Source organism: Channa argus, chromosome 9 (genome assembly GCF_033026475.1).
Source record: "Channa argus isolate prfri chromosome 9, Channa argus male v1.0, whole genome shotgun sequence".
In the NCBI taxonomy this organism is placed as follows: domain Eukaryota; kingdom Metazoa; phylum Chordata; class Actinopteri; order Anabantiformes; family Channidae; genus Channa; species Channa argus.
This window is the reverse complement of record NC_090205.1, coordinates 5,456,161-5,469,985: the sequence shown is the minus strand read 5'-3', so window position 1 is coordinate 5,469,985 and position 13,825 is coordinate 5,456,161. Positions and strand designations below refer to the sequence as shown.

General features: G+C 41.4%; 1 protein-coding gene across 1 annotated transcript; it reads right to left on the bottom strand.

Moving 5' to 3' along the window:
* Positions 1-1,355: 1,355 nt before the first annotated feature.
* si:ch211-67e16.11 (uncharacterized) lies at positions 1,356-12,290 on the bottom strand. The gene is made up of 8 exons (XM_067517153.1): positions 11,011-12,290; positions 9,674-9,946; positions 7,353-7,601; positions 6,380-6,550; positions 5,644-5,775; positions 5,399-5,565; positions 3,174-3,446; positions 1,356-3,090 (listed from the first exon to the last, which is right to left on the bottom strand). Exons 1-8 carry the CDS (start codon positions 11,261-11,263, stop codon positions 2,911-2,913), a joined length of 1,698 nt encoding a protein of 565 aa, XP_067373254.1. The 5' UTR covers positions 11,264-12,290; the 3' UTR covers positions 1,356-2,910.
* Between the last annotated feature and the right edge of the window lie 1,535 nt (positions 12,291-13,825).

The window sequence follows — 13,825 nt, the reverse complement described above, 5'->3', positions numbered from 1 at the left end:
AAGGTAAAAGTTCCTCTGCTGGTGAAGATTCTACCTGAGTGATGAAAAGCCAAAGCGATTGTGTTACTGAGCCTGTTTTGGGAAAAACATCCTGGATGGGCTGAAAGTGCCAGTGTCAAAGGTTATTGTTTGGTGTAAATGTATCTGAGCAGCCTAAGGGGCAGAAAGAGAGACTGGTGGGAGTGAGTGTTTCAGTGAGAACTGTCTCATTAGCAGTAAACCCCTCTGAAAAAATGTCAGTTTAATTTTTTATGTTTAGATTAATTTACTGTGAAGTTCAGGACAACAATCTGACTAGTTCAGACCTCAGAACATTCCTAAAACAAGTCTGAATTGATTGCTGTCAAATTAACAAGGATGCAAACGTCCATCATGACAACTATTTGAATAAATATAATTCATTTTTATTGCATTGTATTAAATGTTAAAATTAACATTCACATCATGTTGCTCCCCACAGATTCTAGGGGTGTTAGCTCCTTCAGGGACAGCTGGGACTCTGTTGGTAGACCAGTTGTCCACAAAACACAGGGTTAGTTGAATCAATAAAATATGTCAAAGTAAAAAAAATAAATATGTCAAGCCCATAACTTTACTCACCTCGTATGTAGTGTTAAGGACTGTTTACAACATCCATCCTATTTTAAATGGTGCAGCTCTTATATTAACAAATATGGTTTATCTGACAACCTAAAATCCTGAAAACCCAGAGTTAAGCCCAGAATGCAGAAATCAAGTCTGCTATGCCCTAGAATAGAATTTTAAACCCACCTCCTTACATAGAAAGTCCCTAATAGTCAAGCTCCATCAGGACCTTATAAAACTGTATTATCCCTATAGACCACTGTGCGCTCAAAATGCAGGCCTACATGTAGTCTGGGATTGTTGTTCCCACAATTTCCAGAGCATTTAGCTATCAAGCTACTCTCCCGGAACCAGGTCCCACTTCAGATTCGGGAGGCAGAAACCCTTCTCTGCTTTAAGGAATAGACTTAAAACTCTCCTTTTTGATAAAGTTATAGTTGGAGCTGACTCAGTGACTCAGAATTTATATGTCACCACTGCATGAAGTTAACTTTGTGCCTTCTTTTTCTCGTAGTTGTGCTTCTCTCTCCGTCCATTTCGGCAGGTGTCCTCGGCCTTGGAGCTATATGCTTTTCCAGTGTGCAGCTACTGGTCCTACCAACCTTGCTCCTATTTTCTTAAACATCTTCTTAAACATTACTTAAGTGATAAAATACTTTTTCAGTATATGTTTGTACGGGCTGATCTCCTTATGGATACCTGAGCTCCCAACCACCCACAGAATTTGGCACCTCTGGCCAATCAGGTCAGTACAATAAATCACACGTACATGGTTCCTAAAACTACTTTATTGACTACATTTTGTGATTTGCTGCATGCAATTAGAAACATCTGAGTTAAATTACATCATATATTCTGTACAGGCCATTACTCCAACTGTGAATATGCACATGTCAACTTGTTGGACACAGTTCCAGTCCAAAATGTCCCACACATTTGGAAAGTTGTTCTTCTGATCAATTTCCATCTTTTTGAATAAACCAACACCTAATGTAAAAATCAGTACAACAACAAACATGGGTACACAACACGAGCGGAAGGGTGGGAAGGAGCTGTACGGATACTTCAATGAAAGAAAAATAGGAGGTAATGTACAGACAGAAATCACAAACCCCTAAAAGTGGAGGATAACATGTACATTAGTGGGTTAATAATAGTACGTGTGCATGTTTCATGTGATGCCTCTGTCTATGTGATGTAGCACAGACACACATATATAAACACAGTCACTTGCACGTTGTGCCCTTATTAAAATGCCATAGCTAGTCTGTGTAGCAGTGAGGGCAGTCTCAGTGCTTCATATCTTAATCATGATCACAGCCAACCAACCTCCCTGTCTCTTGATTCCTGGCTGTCCCTGTGCGTGTCTGTCTATCCTTTCCACAAAAAAGTTAAACGGTAAACGTTAAAAATAAACCTGACTCCAGACACTTGTCTGCAGAAAATCAAGATTTTTAACATCTGGTTCTCATTTTTGGCTCTGCTGGCCATCGTTCTGCTACGACAACCTTTTATTTGTGTACTTTCTTTCTAAGATCTACAATTTAGCAACTTTTAGAATGAGGGGCACAGGGCAGCGATTAACAATTCCCTGAATTCACAAGTAAATTGAGTTCAACTAGGAAATTTGTTTAGAACCTGGTCTGGTTGTCAAACATTCGCAGTGCAAATTGCTAAACTAATGGGATGAGAAACGGCCTCAAAAAGAGGTCTGATAGAAGCAGCAAAAACAAAAACAAGAGTGAAAAAGGAAGGAAAATGCAACCAGAAAGGAAGGAAACATAAAAGCTGGGAGGAAGCTAGAAGATTAAATAGTTAGGTAGCAAGAAAAAATAATGGACTGAAGGTGATCAAAGGACAAAACGATAAGAGAGATGAAAGAAAGCGAGAAAAGAAGGAAGCAGAAAAACTTTCATGAAGATGAGAATAGAGCTAGATGATTGGACGTGAAAAATAAAGTGCCCTGGAGATGTGTCGTACACACAAACACAAGCACGCTGACCAGAGTTTGAGCTAGCAGTGGTCTCCGAGAGAGGATGTCCTCTTGTTGAACTCACAAACACACACACATACACACTGTCAACATGGTGTTCAGCACACTCCCAATGGGATGAGCTGCTATTGGCATGGTTACGGTCTGAGTTCAGAATTAGGACAGAAAACACACACACCAGTGTCCACCAAGCACCCGAAAACTAATGTCCTTAGTTCACACACACTGGCATAAATGCGTGTGTGTGTGATACAAAGGCATGTATGTGTTCTGTGCATGTCCACAATTAATTTGTTCCCCCGTTTATGTTCCGTCGTCGCCCATCTTCTTGCTCAGTTGCCCCTCCTGTTGTGTTTCTGGTGCCACAGTGCTGTCGGCAGGTTTTGGCAGCCCTGATAGTGTCGCCGCATCTCGCCATCAGTCAGAGGTGGGATGACATTGCAGGGGGCGCCCGCCAACGTCACGTTTAAAAGGCCTGCCCATGGCTCCAGGAGGCGAGACATCCCTGCGCCCTGATTGCATCATTCATTGAAGAGCCGGTTAGAAGATTATTCAAAAGAACAAAAGGAATAAAAACTAAAATGTGCTATAGTACCTTCCCCAGGTGGTCCAGGAGGCAGGTTGCAGGCTTGATGAGGGACCAGCTGCTGTCCTCCCAGACTGGGTTCAACCTCTGGTTCTGGTGGTTGTGGGTCTGCCGCATCTGACTCTGAATAAGAGCCACATTGAGGTGTTTCTGGGACCCTCGCAGCCTCTTGGACAGAACGCCGCTGTAGCTTTGGTCCACAAAAAGCAAAACACGAGTGGCCTTGCATCCTGCTAGATCAGCCAGTAGCTCGTTGACCGAGTACCGCTCCTTCAAATCAGCCTGGAAAGGGAGACAGAGGGGAGGGACACAAAAAACTTTTTTTTCTCTTTTACACTTTTGCATACTTGGCGGTTTTTTCATATAAACTAAAAAATGGCAACAATGTACCTAATAATAATAATGATTGATTCTAAGTGATGAAAGTTTGAGGAAAACATATTAGTATATTTTACTCAAAACCACGAGCTACGACTAAGTGAAGCAACAACTGAAATGTGTTACATTCAGTAATAGTGTAGGAAATGAGATGATAAACAAATGCGTAATTTGCACTTTGGCCAACATGTACTGACAATGCATTGCATTGCAACAAACTCTATTTTTAGGCAGAATCCTTGAACTCATTGGCCGTAGTAACTGAGACATCTTTCTTTAAGCTCCTACAGTAGATAACTGTCACACTCCTTCAGTCAGGGTTTGGTGGCCACACCCCCAAAATCCTGAACATGCTTTGCCACAACAGCTATACTGAGAAAATGTGATGCAACGTAAGCACAAAGTGACTAAACAAGCATCTAAATAGTTAACTAGTGTCGCCTAGACACCTAAAACTAGTTAACAGACACGTATTTTGCATCTTAGGGTCAGATATATGAAGCTTGACACCACTGACTAAAACGTATTGTCATGAAACTGTGCAATTTAATGGACAGCCTGGAATACACCCAGCTCTAAATGTTTCTGGAACACACAAACTTGTACCTGAGCTATTTCATAACTGTGTTATGAATGAGTGTATTGACATTTTGGGTCTTTATTTTTAGTATAGTGTTTCAACTAAAGCAAACTACAATTAATCCTTTATTTAAATGTAATGAATTAAGCATTATTTCGCAGTAACTGCACTCTTCATTGTGTAATATTTACTCCAATTTTAAAGAAATATTAGTTTATCCCAGGCTTAGTTTTTACAGTGTAAACCGTTACCTCAAGTTGTGTTAGTGGTAGCGTACTGCACATAAAAATACTGTTTCCTGTCAGGCTTCGAGACCCAGTCTGACCGGCTGATTGGCGTTACACATTTCTCTATAATAACTGCCTTCAAACATGAGCTCATATCCTTATTTAGTGAAACAGAAATACTATTATCTGGGTGGTCCTAGTCTCATTCTGTGTGTGTGTGGTCAGAAATCATCTTATCAGGCTGATAATGGCTCCCACATGTGTCAAATGAATCTTTTTTCTCTTCTGTATTGGTGATCTGCTTTAAAGACACTAGTCTGTTTGCATGTCTGCATCTCTGTGTGTGCCAGACACTGCTGCATGATATTTCCTGTGCTCACATTTACAACTTATTGCATATTTGTAGTAAGAGCGGTATTGACAATACACTGTTACGGATTTCCATCCACTGTTCTATGATAATTGCAGGTTTGAGATGCAGAGCTGGTGATTAAAAGCCCTGCAGAAGTAGAGGGCAAAGCATGCTCACATAACTAAAAGAGGTTCAGTCAAACCATCAAAGAGTAGAATATGACAAAAATAGGCATTTATTTATGGGTTCATGTATTCATTTGAGAGATGTTTTGGTGGGCTCATAGCTCCACACAGATAAGTTCTAGTCTGTTCCAAATTAATGTCAGGGGAACATTTAAATGACATGATTCATGTAAGTCAGGTTTCCACTTTATCTCATATAGCTTTTTTACTACAGCACAATTTCCACCTCCAAACAATTAATATTACAAAAACCTTTTCAGTCGGATTTCACATTCCATCAAATTGGAAATGTGCATAACCTGAATCACATCAATACACAAAACAAACATAAATGTCATACGCTCATCACATTTACCACTGTGTGAGGTTCTTCAGACCGTCTATGCAATGGTTCTTTGGCATCTCCATTTGGACTAAAAATTCAAATTTAACATGCAAACTTCCTTCATTTCTACACACATTCATTTTTGCGTGAATGCATTCATCATCTAATATGTGAGTGTTTCTCTTACAATGCCGTTGAGGTTGGCGTCCCACAACAGCATGGTGCCGTCGTTGCGTGTTGGTGAGTTCAGGTACAGAACCAGCGTGTCAGCGCAGTGCTGCTTCCTGCAGACGTACGACAAGTGGTTACGGATCACCGCTTTCTCCGTTGCCGAGTACACACCCTCTACGTCATCTGTTGGCGGTGGAAAGCAACAGTAAAGCATATCTATTGTAGTTTTAAATGTGGTCATTGGAGCAGTGCTGTTCCTACCAGGAAGCTGTCCACTGCTGGCAAAGAAGGTCTTGATGTGATCCTTATGAAAGCCGTTGTTCTGGAGCATCATGTAAAACCTCTGGAGATTCTGCACATGACGCTGGAACATCATCTGTTGCTGCCAGCCACCTGCACCACACACATCACGAAGTAACTTATTGCATCTTTAAGGTTTGGTTAGAGTTAAGCATTAAACACAAAAGTGGTTGGGCTACCACAAAATGGCTGGCTGCCTTCTGTTAACACTTCATTCTAAAGTAATACTAATCAAAACATCCCACCCCTTCACCCCCAGGCCTCAAGCTTGGACGTGGCAAGTTTACTACCTCTAATGTTGGCACTTGATGGGTTAACAATGATCACCATCTGCCAGGTTTGCTTCTTCACACAAAATGGTTTGTCCTTAGCCAAGGGAGCATCACACTCTCTGGTGGCAGGAGATGCTGTGTATTTATGTCCTTTTTTTGTGAGTGTCTAAATAATAATTTTTCAATGCATAAACTTTGAACTCCTCTCAGCTTTGTATCCTTTGCTGCACTGTTGATATCAGATATATTCCTAGTCCAAGATGCTGCACATTTCATGCATTTCTGCTGTGTTGGACTGCAGTTTCTCCCTTTTTCCTCATGTCTCCCTTAGTTTATAAAGCTGATTCATAAAACAGGACAATGAGTTTGTGATCCACGTCTGCTTGGCCAGTTCAGTCACGACTTAGGCAGCCAGGCTATCTTACCCGAGATGAGCACAGCATGGTCACAGGTCTGGTAGAGCAGGCAGGAAAGGTGAGTGGCCAGTGGCTGCTGGTGGCAGCGTCTGGTGTTTTTATTCAGCTCACAGCTGGAGATGGGCAAACTGGGAGACCCCATAGGCATCGGCTGAGGGCATCTCGCAAACTCTGTATGGTCTGATGGAGGAAGAACCATAAAGTATTTTAAAGCATAAGAAAATAGACGTGTAATGTGTATAAATGGGTCACAATCAACAATTATGCCAGTTATTATCTCCAAGTATTTGTAGCCTGTCAGATTTTGGGTAGTGGTTTTATCCTGAGGATTGTCTATGTTTGCTATAATAGCAAGATAACATTTTCCCATAACTTTTTCTCACGAAGCCCAACTTTCTGGCAGAGGTTGCAGGTGTGGGTGGTCTTGGCAGAACATGACAGTAATTCTGCATTTCACTCCAAAAGCCTCCCACTAGGAAGACTGAAACCGAATAGCACTCAACCTATAAACTAAGGTAAATTTGAACAACCCTGGTTTCGCCAAGTCTATTCAACATTTTCAAATCTAAAACCTGCTACAATGCCCACGTTCAGACACAAGCAATAATATGCTATTGCGTTACAAAGTCGAATGAATCCACAGCCACAGTGAAGCCGACACTGTTTGGTTTGAGTGAAACAAGTAAAAGTATTAAAGATGAACTGCCAAGAAGGCCCCAGTTGATGCGTCTCACTGAGCTGGCGATCCTGACATTTTATCGAATTTAACTGCTGCATGGACTAGTACATCGTTTATTTCGCACATTTGTTTTCTTGAGGATAATTCCTGCTGAATTTGTCGTTCCCCTGACTTTTCTTCTAGCACCACAGTCACTTAAAAAATTAAAAAGTTAACTTGCAACAATGTTTGTTAGCCAGTAGCTAAGTTGGTGTTTTGTTCAGACCTGTTCATCCTGAAGAAAAGGAACCGTTTAGGACCTACCCACACATCTGAGTCTCTGTGTACGGTTGCCGTCTCCAACTCCGACCACCAGTGGGAGGAAGTGGACCTCACAGAGTCCTCCGACAGCCCGTTCCACCAGGCGGCTACCACTGCTAGAGGCAATGATACTGCCGCGCAGTGGCCCACCGGCCAGACGTCCGTTTCCAATGATCCTCTCAGGCCCGGTCTGCCGACGCTTCAGCTGGTTCTGACAGCGCCCCTTCAAAGCCAGAGTCAAGCACTCCTCACCTGAAGCCACAAAGACCGATGCCGATGTCAGCAAGTCTTGATGCACATCTTTAAAGCAACTTTGAAGAATATTTTGAACATTTTGCGGCCAGTCTCCTTAGCTGACACCGTAATAATATCATGTTTTTATTCAATTTCTATAATACAGGTTTGTGTTTGAGTCTGCTTACCAGCCACTGCCTCCAAAATTACTTACAGAAAAAAGATGGCTAACTATTATCAGGAAGACGTTTAGCGGTAGCCAAAAGGTTTGCGTGCTTACAGGGATAAGAAAAACAATTAATCAAGGTGATTTCAAACAGACTAACTCCCTGAAAAGGCTGACAGCATCCAGCCAAAGTTAAAAGTCACTGCGCCCCTGCCAGTTCTTTGAAAAATGTTTATTCAGATACAGGGTCAGTTTGGTTTTTTTCCTGTCTCTAACTGGCTGATACTCGAAACCACAAAACAAAAAGAGTAACATGGAAAGAGTAATGTTTCTGCATTTTTAATAAATTATATAGGATTATCAGTTTAGTAGGAATTGACACCTTTTTATCACTGTGCCGATTAAAACATTCTGGGAAGGAACGTTTGGCTTCCTCCACCTCTTTGTCTTGTATCTTGTTGAGCCATTTCATCTTGTTTTTAGATGTTGCCTATTTTTTCCCCTTTCTTCTCATTGTCTCCTCCTCTGCTAGCCCCCCTTTTCAACCTCCATGTATTTTCCCCCTGAGGTTAAATGCGGAAAGTTTGACTCTAAAATACACTGATCCCAATCCATCTATGAGACACAGCAGGGGGGCACAGTGTGCTGTGTGTATGAATAATTGACAGGTGTGCATTTGTGTAACATGGGGCCAAATTTACCTCAACATCTGGCCCCAGACTCTCTCACAGCAGGGGGTCAGCAGCTTGTACCTTAACACACGTTTCTGGTGCAGGACTTGTGAGGACCATCATGGAATACATTCACTTCCTCTACCTCTAAAGCATTTTTACATAAATAAAGCACTTTGGAAACACTTACCCCCCATTTGGGTTTTTTTTATTCACGCTAAAGCTGGTGTTTACCATCACCAAAGATGGGGCTATTCTTTAGAAATGCTGATGTTTGATTATCAACCCTTTCACACATACCAAAATACTTTCACTTAGGCTTTAGATTTACAAAAACCTTTCTGTCCTTCAGTTCTTATAGTACTTTGTTGGGGAATATTTTTGATAGTCATTTTTGTAGGGGCAGCATTGCCTCAGAGCCATAGCCACAGAGTTGGGAGTCCAACTCCCCCTCGCTATATGTCAAGGTGTCCCCGGGGAAGACAATGAACCCCTTAAACTGTCAAACCCCAACCAGTTTGGTTGTGCAAGCCAGGTCACCCTGAGCCTCCAGCCCAAGCCTGGCAAAATTGGGGAAGGTTGCATCAACAAGGGCATCTGGCATGAAAACCTGTGCCAAATAAATATGCAGACCACATGATCCGCCTTAGACAGGGTGAACAAAAAGAAGCATCCCTAAAACCATTTTTGTCGTGGTTATTGCATTAGCACATGATTTAGTCCTTATGACGCAAGCCTGCATGAGGCATCTATCGTTAAGTACATGATAACTGAGAAGCAGAACACATGAAAGGCAGACTGGGGCTAAATCTATGATACAGTGAAGAATAAAAAATGAAGCCATCTGCATAACAACGGGCATAGAACTATTGATTAGGGAGAACCATTTTTGATGGTGTAAAAAATACTAGACCAAAAATAGAAACTTTGTGTGATACCTGTAACTACTACTATAAAATGATCAAAGTATTGCTATAAAGATTTAGGGAATGTAATTATTTTGGAGAGAAACTGCTTTGCTGTGTTACAGCTTGAAAGAACCCCACTAAGACAAAAGAACCACAGCAAAAATAAAGGAATGGAGACTGTCATCTGTGGAGCAATGTCCCCTGTCCCTGTCACTATTACTACAGCTTGGTTATTGGTTTTACTTCATGCCTTGCTGTTATTGCTTTTGTGGGTACAGTGTACAGGTTGTCTAAACAGTGACTTAACAGAACATGCACAAGAACAGTAAGTGTCTTCTGACTAACCCAAGTAAATGCCATCCAGGTGGGAGCATCTCTTCTTTGTCACATTCACATCGACATAGAAGAGGACCACCGGGTGTCCAAAGTTCTCTCCAGGACTAGGATCCAGCACCAACACAGCATCGTGGGCTGTGGGGCCAGAGAAAGGCTGCTGTTGTCTGAGGGGACCCTCCCCTCTGTTCAACACCTGGCCGACACTGAAACCTCCTCGTGGTTTGGAGCTCATCATCCCACCTAAGGAGTCTGGCAAGATGGCCAGAACTTTATCCGAGTTACCTGGAGTGTTTGGGGGGAAAAAGGTGTTATTAGAAAAATTAAAGAACCATTTGAAAGAGAATACTATGAGTATCCTTGTCTGTAGGTTATTTAATTTGTCATGGTAATTTTAGACAGATAAAATCTAAGAACACCTCAGTCCATTTTATATGTACAAAATGAAATAGTAGTCTACGTATGTCTATAATATTTAATTGGAAAATCATTAAGTACAATACCAATAAAGTCAGGACACATTTTTAACTATAGAACAGTTGCACTCTACTCAACTAGTATCACACCCACCATGATTCGCACTTTATTTTACGAGATGTGTGACAGAAGAATAAAATTCATCCATTATCTGTAACCCCTGTCCTGTTCAGGGTTGCAGGGGGCTGCAGCCTATGCCAGCTGTCCAAAGGTGAGAGGTGCGGTCCACCTTGAACAAGTCTTCCGTCTTTCTCAGGTCCACCACAGGGACACACACACACAGACAGACGACAATCCACACTCCAGTCACACCTTCAGGCAATTTAGAGTCACCAATTAACCTAACGTGCATGTCTTTGAAATGTGGGAGGAAACCGTGAATACCTGGAGGAATCCCATTCAAGCACGGGGGGAAGATGCAAACTCTACACAGAAAGGCCACAGCGGGCAGGGAGTTACAAACGGGAAACCTCTAGCTATGAGGCAGCAGCACTAACCACTCCACCAAAGTGCTGCCCACTCTACAATTTATGTTAGTTTTAAACATCAAATTCTGATTACTTTAGTTGACGTATTATAGTGGTAGAGGTACTTTTGAATCTTTGCAAATCTGTAAAAATCTCCTTATATTAAATTCTTTTAATCATTTTGGCTCAGCTTGATAGATTCCATCCCATTTTGTCTTCTACATAGACATTTAATCGCATTTTGAACATACTCTGAAACAGACTAGTTGTTCCCTAAGGCTCACATCATCTCGTCATCATCCATACTGGCAGGTTGCCTTCATGTGTAATTAACATCACTAAACTAAACACAGGATTAGAAAAACTGTAAAAGTAGATCACTGACATGTGACCTTTGCCCCCTACCTGCAGCAGTGCGTGGCTCCGACACGTACACAGCCACAGCGGACAGTGGCAGGTGGGCGAGCTGCCTGCACTCGGCCTCAGACAGAGAGGACGTGCGGAGGCACCGGTCCAGCTGGTCCCAGTGCAGAGACTGGAGGCCTGAGCGGACCCAGCGCTCCAGCCGGCTGGAGGCCACGCTTCCCGCCGGGGCCACTGCTGCAGTGTGGAGGATGAAGATGGAGAGAGGGGATGCAAGAATAACCAGGAGCCACATTGCCACAGCTTGTTTTTGGGTTTTGCTTATTGATGTTTTTTGCTGCTTTCCTGGGATTTCTATTAATTCTATTAATTATTTTTCTCTCCTCGTTATTTGGATACTTTTGTTTTCTCCGTTTTGAATATTTTGCTTTCTACTGTATCCTTTGTTCCTCTTTGGCCTTTTCTCCGGGATTATTCCTTTTCCTCAGTGTATCCACTTTAATCCTTCTTGTTTTTTCCTTTCGTTGTCCAGATATTTATTTCTTTTTCTTTATGTTTTTGCTTTTTCTCGTTTAAATGTTTTTTACCTTTAACTCTTCACTCGTACATTGCTGTGGAGTCCTTTAACTTTTACTCTTCTCCTTTGTCTTCACCAAGCCGCTAATTAAAACTTGTTCCGTTGTTTTTTTTCAGTTTCTTGCAGAAAAACATATTGAAATATCTAAAAACTAAAAATATTCAAATAAATTCAGACTCTTTTTCTAAATTTTTTTTTTAGCTGACAGGATAATATTCCCTTTTCTGGATTCCTTCCTTTTCTGTGTTATTTATTTTTTTCTAGGTGTGAAACAATAGCAAAACCTGTTACACAGTATTTTAATCTAAGTCTCTCTGTTTTATTTCTGCGTTTCTTTTTAGCTGAGTGGCTGGAGCAGAAAGTTTTTCTTATTTATTCCTTTTTTCTTCTGGATTTCAGAGGGACAATATATCCAAGTGGCATAAATTTAGATTTCTTGTCTTTTGTAGAAAGAATGACTTTTCAACTCCTTCTCCTTTCGTCTTTATTCCTTTTTCAGGGAAACGATTAATCCTGTCGAGTTGAAGCAGTTTCAAGCTCTGTGTTGGTTTGGAAGGTGATAGATCATCCTGGAGTAAGAAAATGCACACAGATCCAGCTTCTTGTTCCTTTTTCTTGTGGGACCACCACTTTATCCTGCAGGCTCTTAACTCTCAGTGACAGTTGAGACTGGACCATATGCTGCTTCAAAGACAGAAGCACCACTGCTGCTCAACTCGCTTACTGCTCAGCTTCAGTCTCCTGGTCTCTTTATCTGTTTCTCTCTCTCTCTCTCTCTCTCTCTCTCTCTCTCTCTCTCTCTCTCTCTCTCTCTCTCTCTCTCTCTCTCTCTCTCTCTTCTTTACTCTCTCTCTACCTCCCCCACCCTCCCACCCTCTGTGTACAAGCTCTGACATGCCAGAGTGAAAAAAGAGAGGATATGAAGAGACAAGTGAGGAAAGATATAGAAAGAATGGACACGAGAAGAAGAAAAAGAGAGCGAAGGACAGTGAAAGAGATATGGGCTCAAAAGGGGAGTTGAGAAAGGAGATAAGGAAAGGATGGAAGATAAGAAAGAACAGAAAAATTGGATTAAGTCAAATGGAGTAAGAAAAAAGGCAGGAGGAAAGGAAGCAGAAGGAGAAGGTGATTTTATAATAAAAAGGGGATAAGAGGTGGAAAACAGGTGGACTGACAGGAAAGTGTAAAGAGAGAAGAACAGAAGAGATGAAAGAGGAAAATGAAATTGAGGAAGGAGGGGAGATAAAGAAAGACAACAAAGGAGAAAGAAAAGAAAACAGCCAAAAAGGAGGCAAAAGAGAAGAGGGAGGAGACAGAAAAGGAAGTGTCAAGGAAACATGAAGCAGAGGGCAATGGTGAGAAAAAGAAGAAAGGAAGGAGAGAAAAAGGATCCTTTGTGTAGCAAGAAGGGGGAAGAGATGTACAAGAAGAAAAAATGAAAGGAGGAAGAGTGGAAAAGGAAGTGGAAAGGAGGGAAGGAAAGGAACAGAATATGGGGAAAAAAGGAAGGACAGAGGCAGAAAGGCAGAGATGCAGACATGAGAAGAACTAAACATCACTTCCTCAGTCTGAGAAGTCCCACACAAATTCAAAGCATGCATTTCTTGTCTTGTTTAAATAAAAGGACATGTCATAGTACACCACTGGGTGCAGCTTCACACTGTGGTGGATTGTGGGAATACACACAGAGTTTATTTTGGCATTTGTCCATTATGCATTTTGACATTTTAAGGGGAAAAAGGCACATTTATTGATGTACCAGAGATAAAATCAATTTTAACAGAATATTGGGAACCTTGTAATACTATCTGTCCTCTGTCAAAATATGCTCCAGACAGATTTGTTAATGAAAGTTTGAAAATATGAGTATTAACTAAGCTAAGATATGATGCCCATAGCATCTGTTAAACAATTTGCTACCAGAAATCTGTAGCTTATAAGACCTATGCTTCTTAAAATTTGACTTGTTCTTTATGTCACATTTGTGGTTGTTGTTGTTAAAATATACCACCATGCATGTTTCAAGGCAAATACTCAGTTTGGCTTATTGTGCTTGGACATTTTAGGAAATACTTTAAACATAAAGGCATCCAATACCTAAGGAACTTGTCATGAAAACACTTGTCTTTCTAATTGTATTTTATTTTCATCCATTTGAATGGAAGGGCGGCACTGTCATCAGAAGGTCCACCTGAACTGAGGCCTCAATAGACGATCTTTGTCTGTGGCATGTCACTTGGTAAGCTGTAAACTAACTAATGTGTGACAAACCGTAAAGAG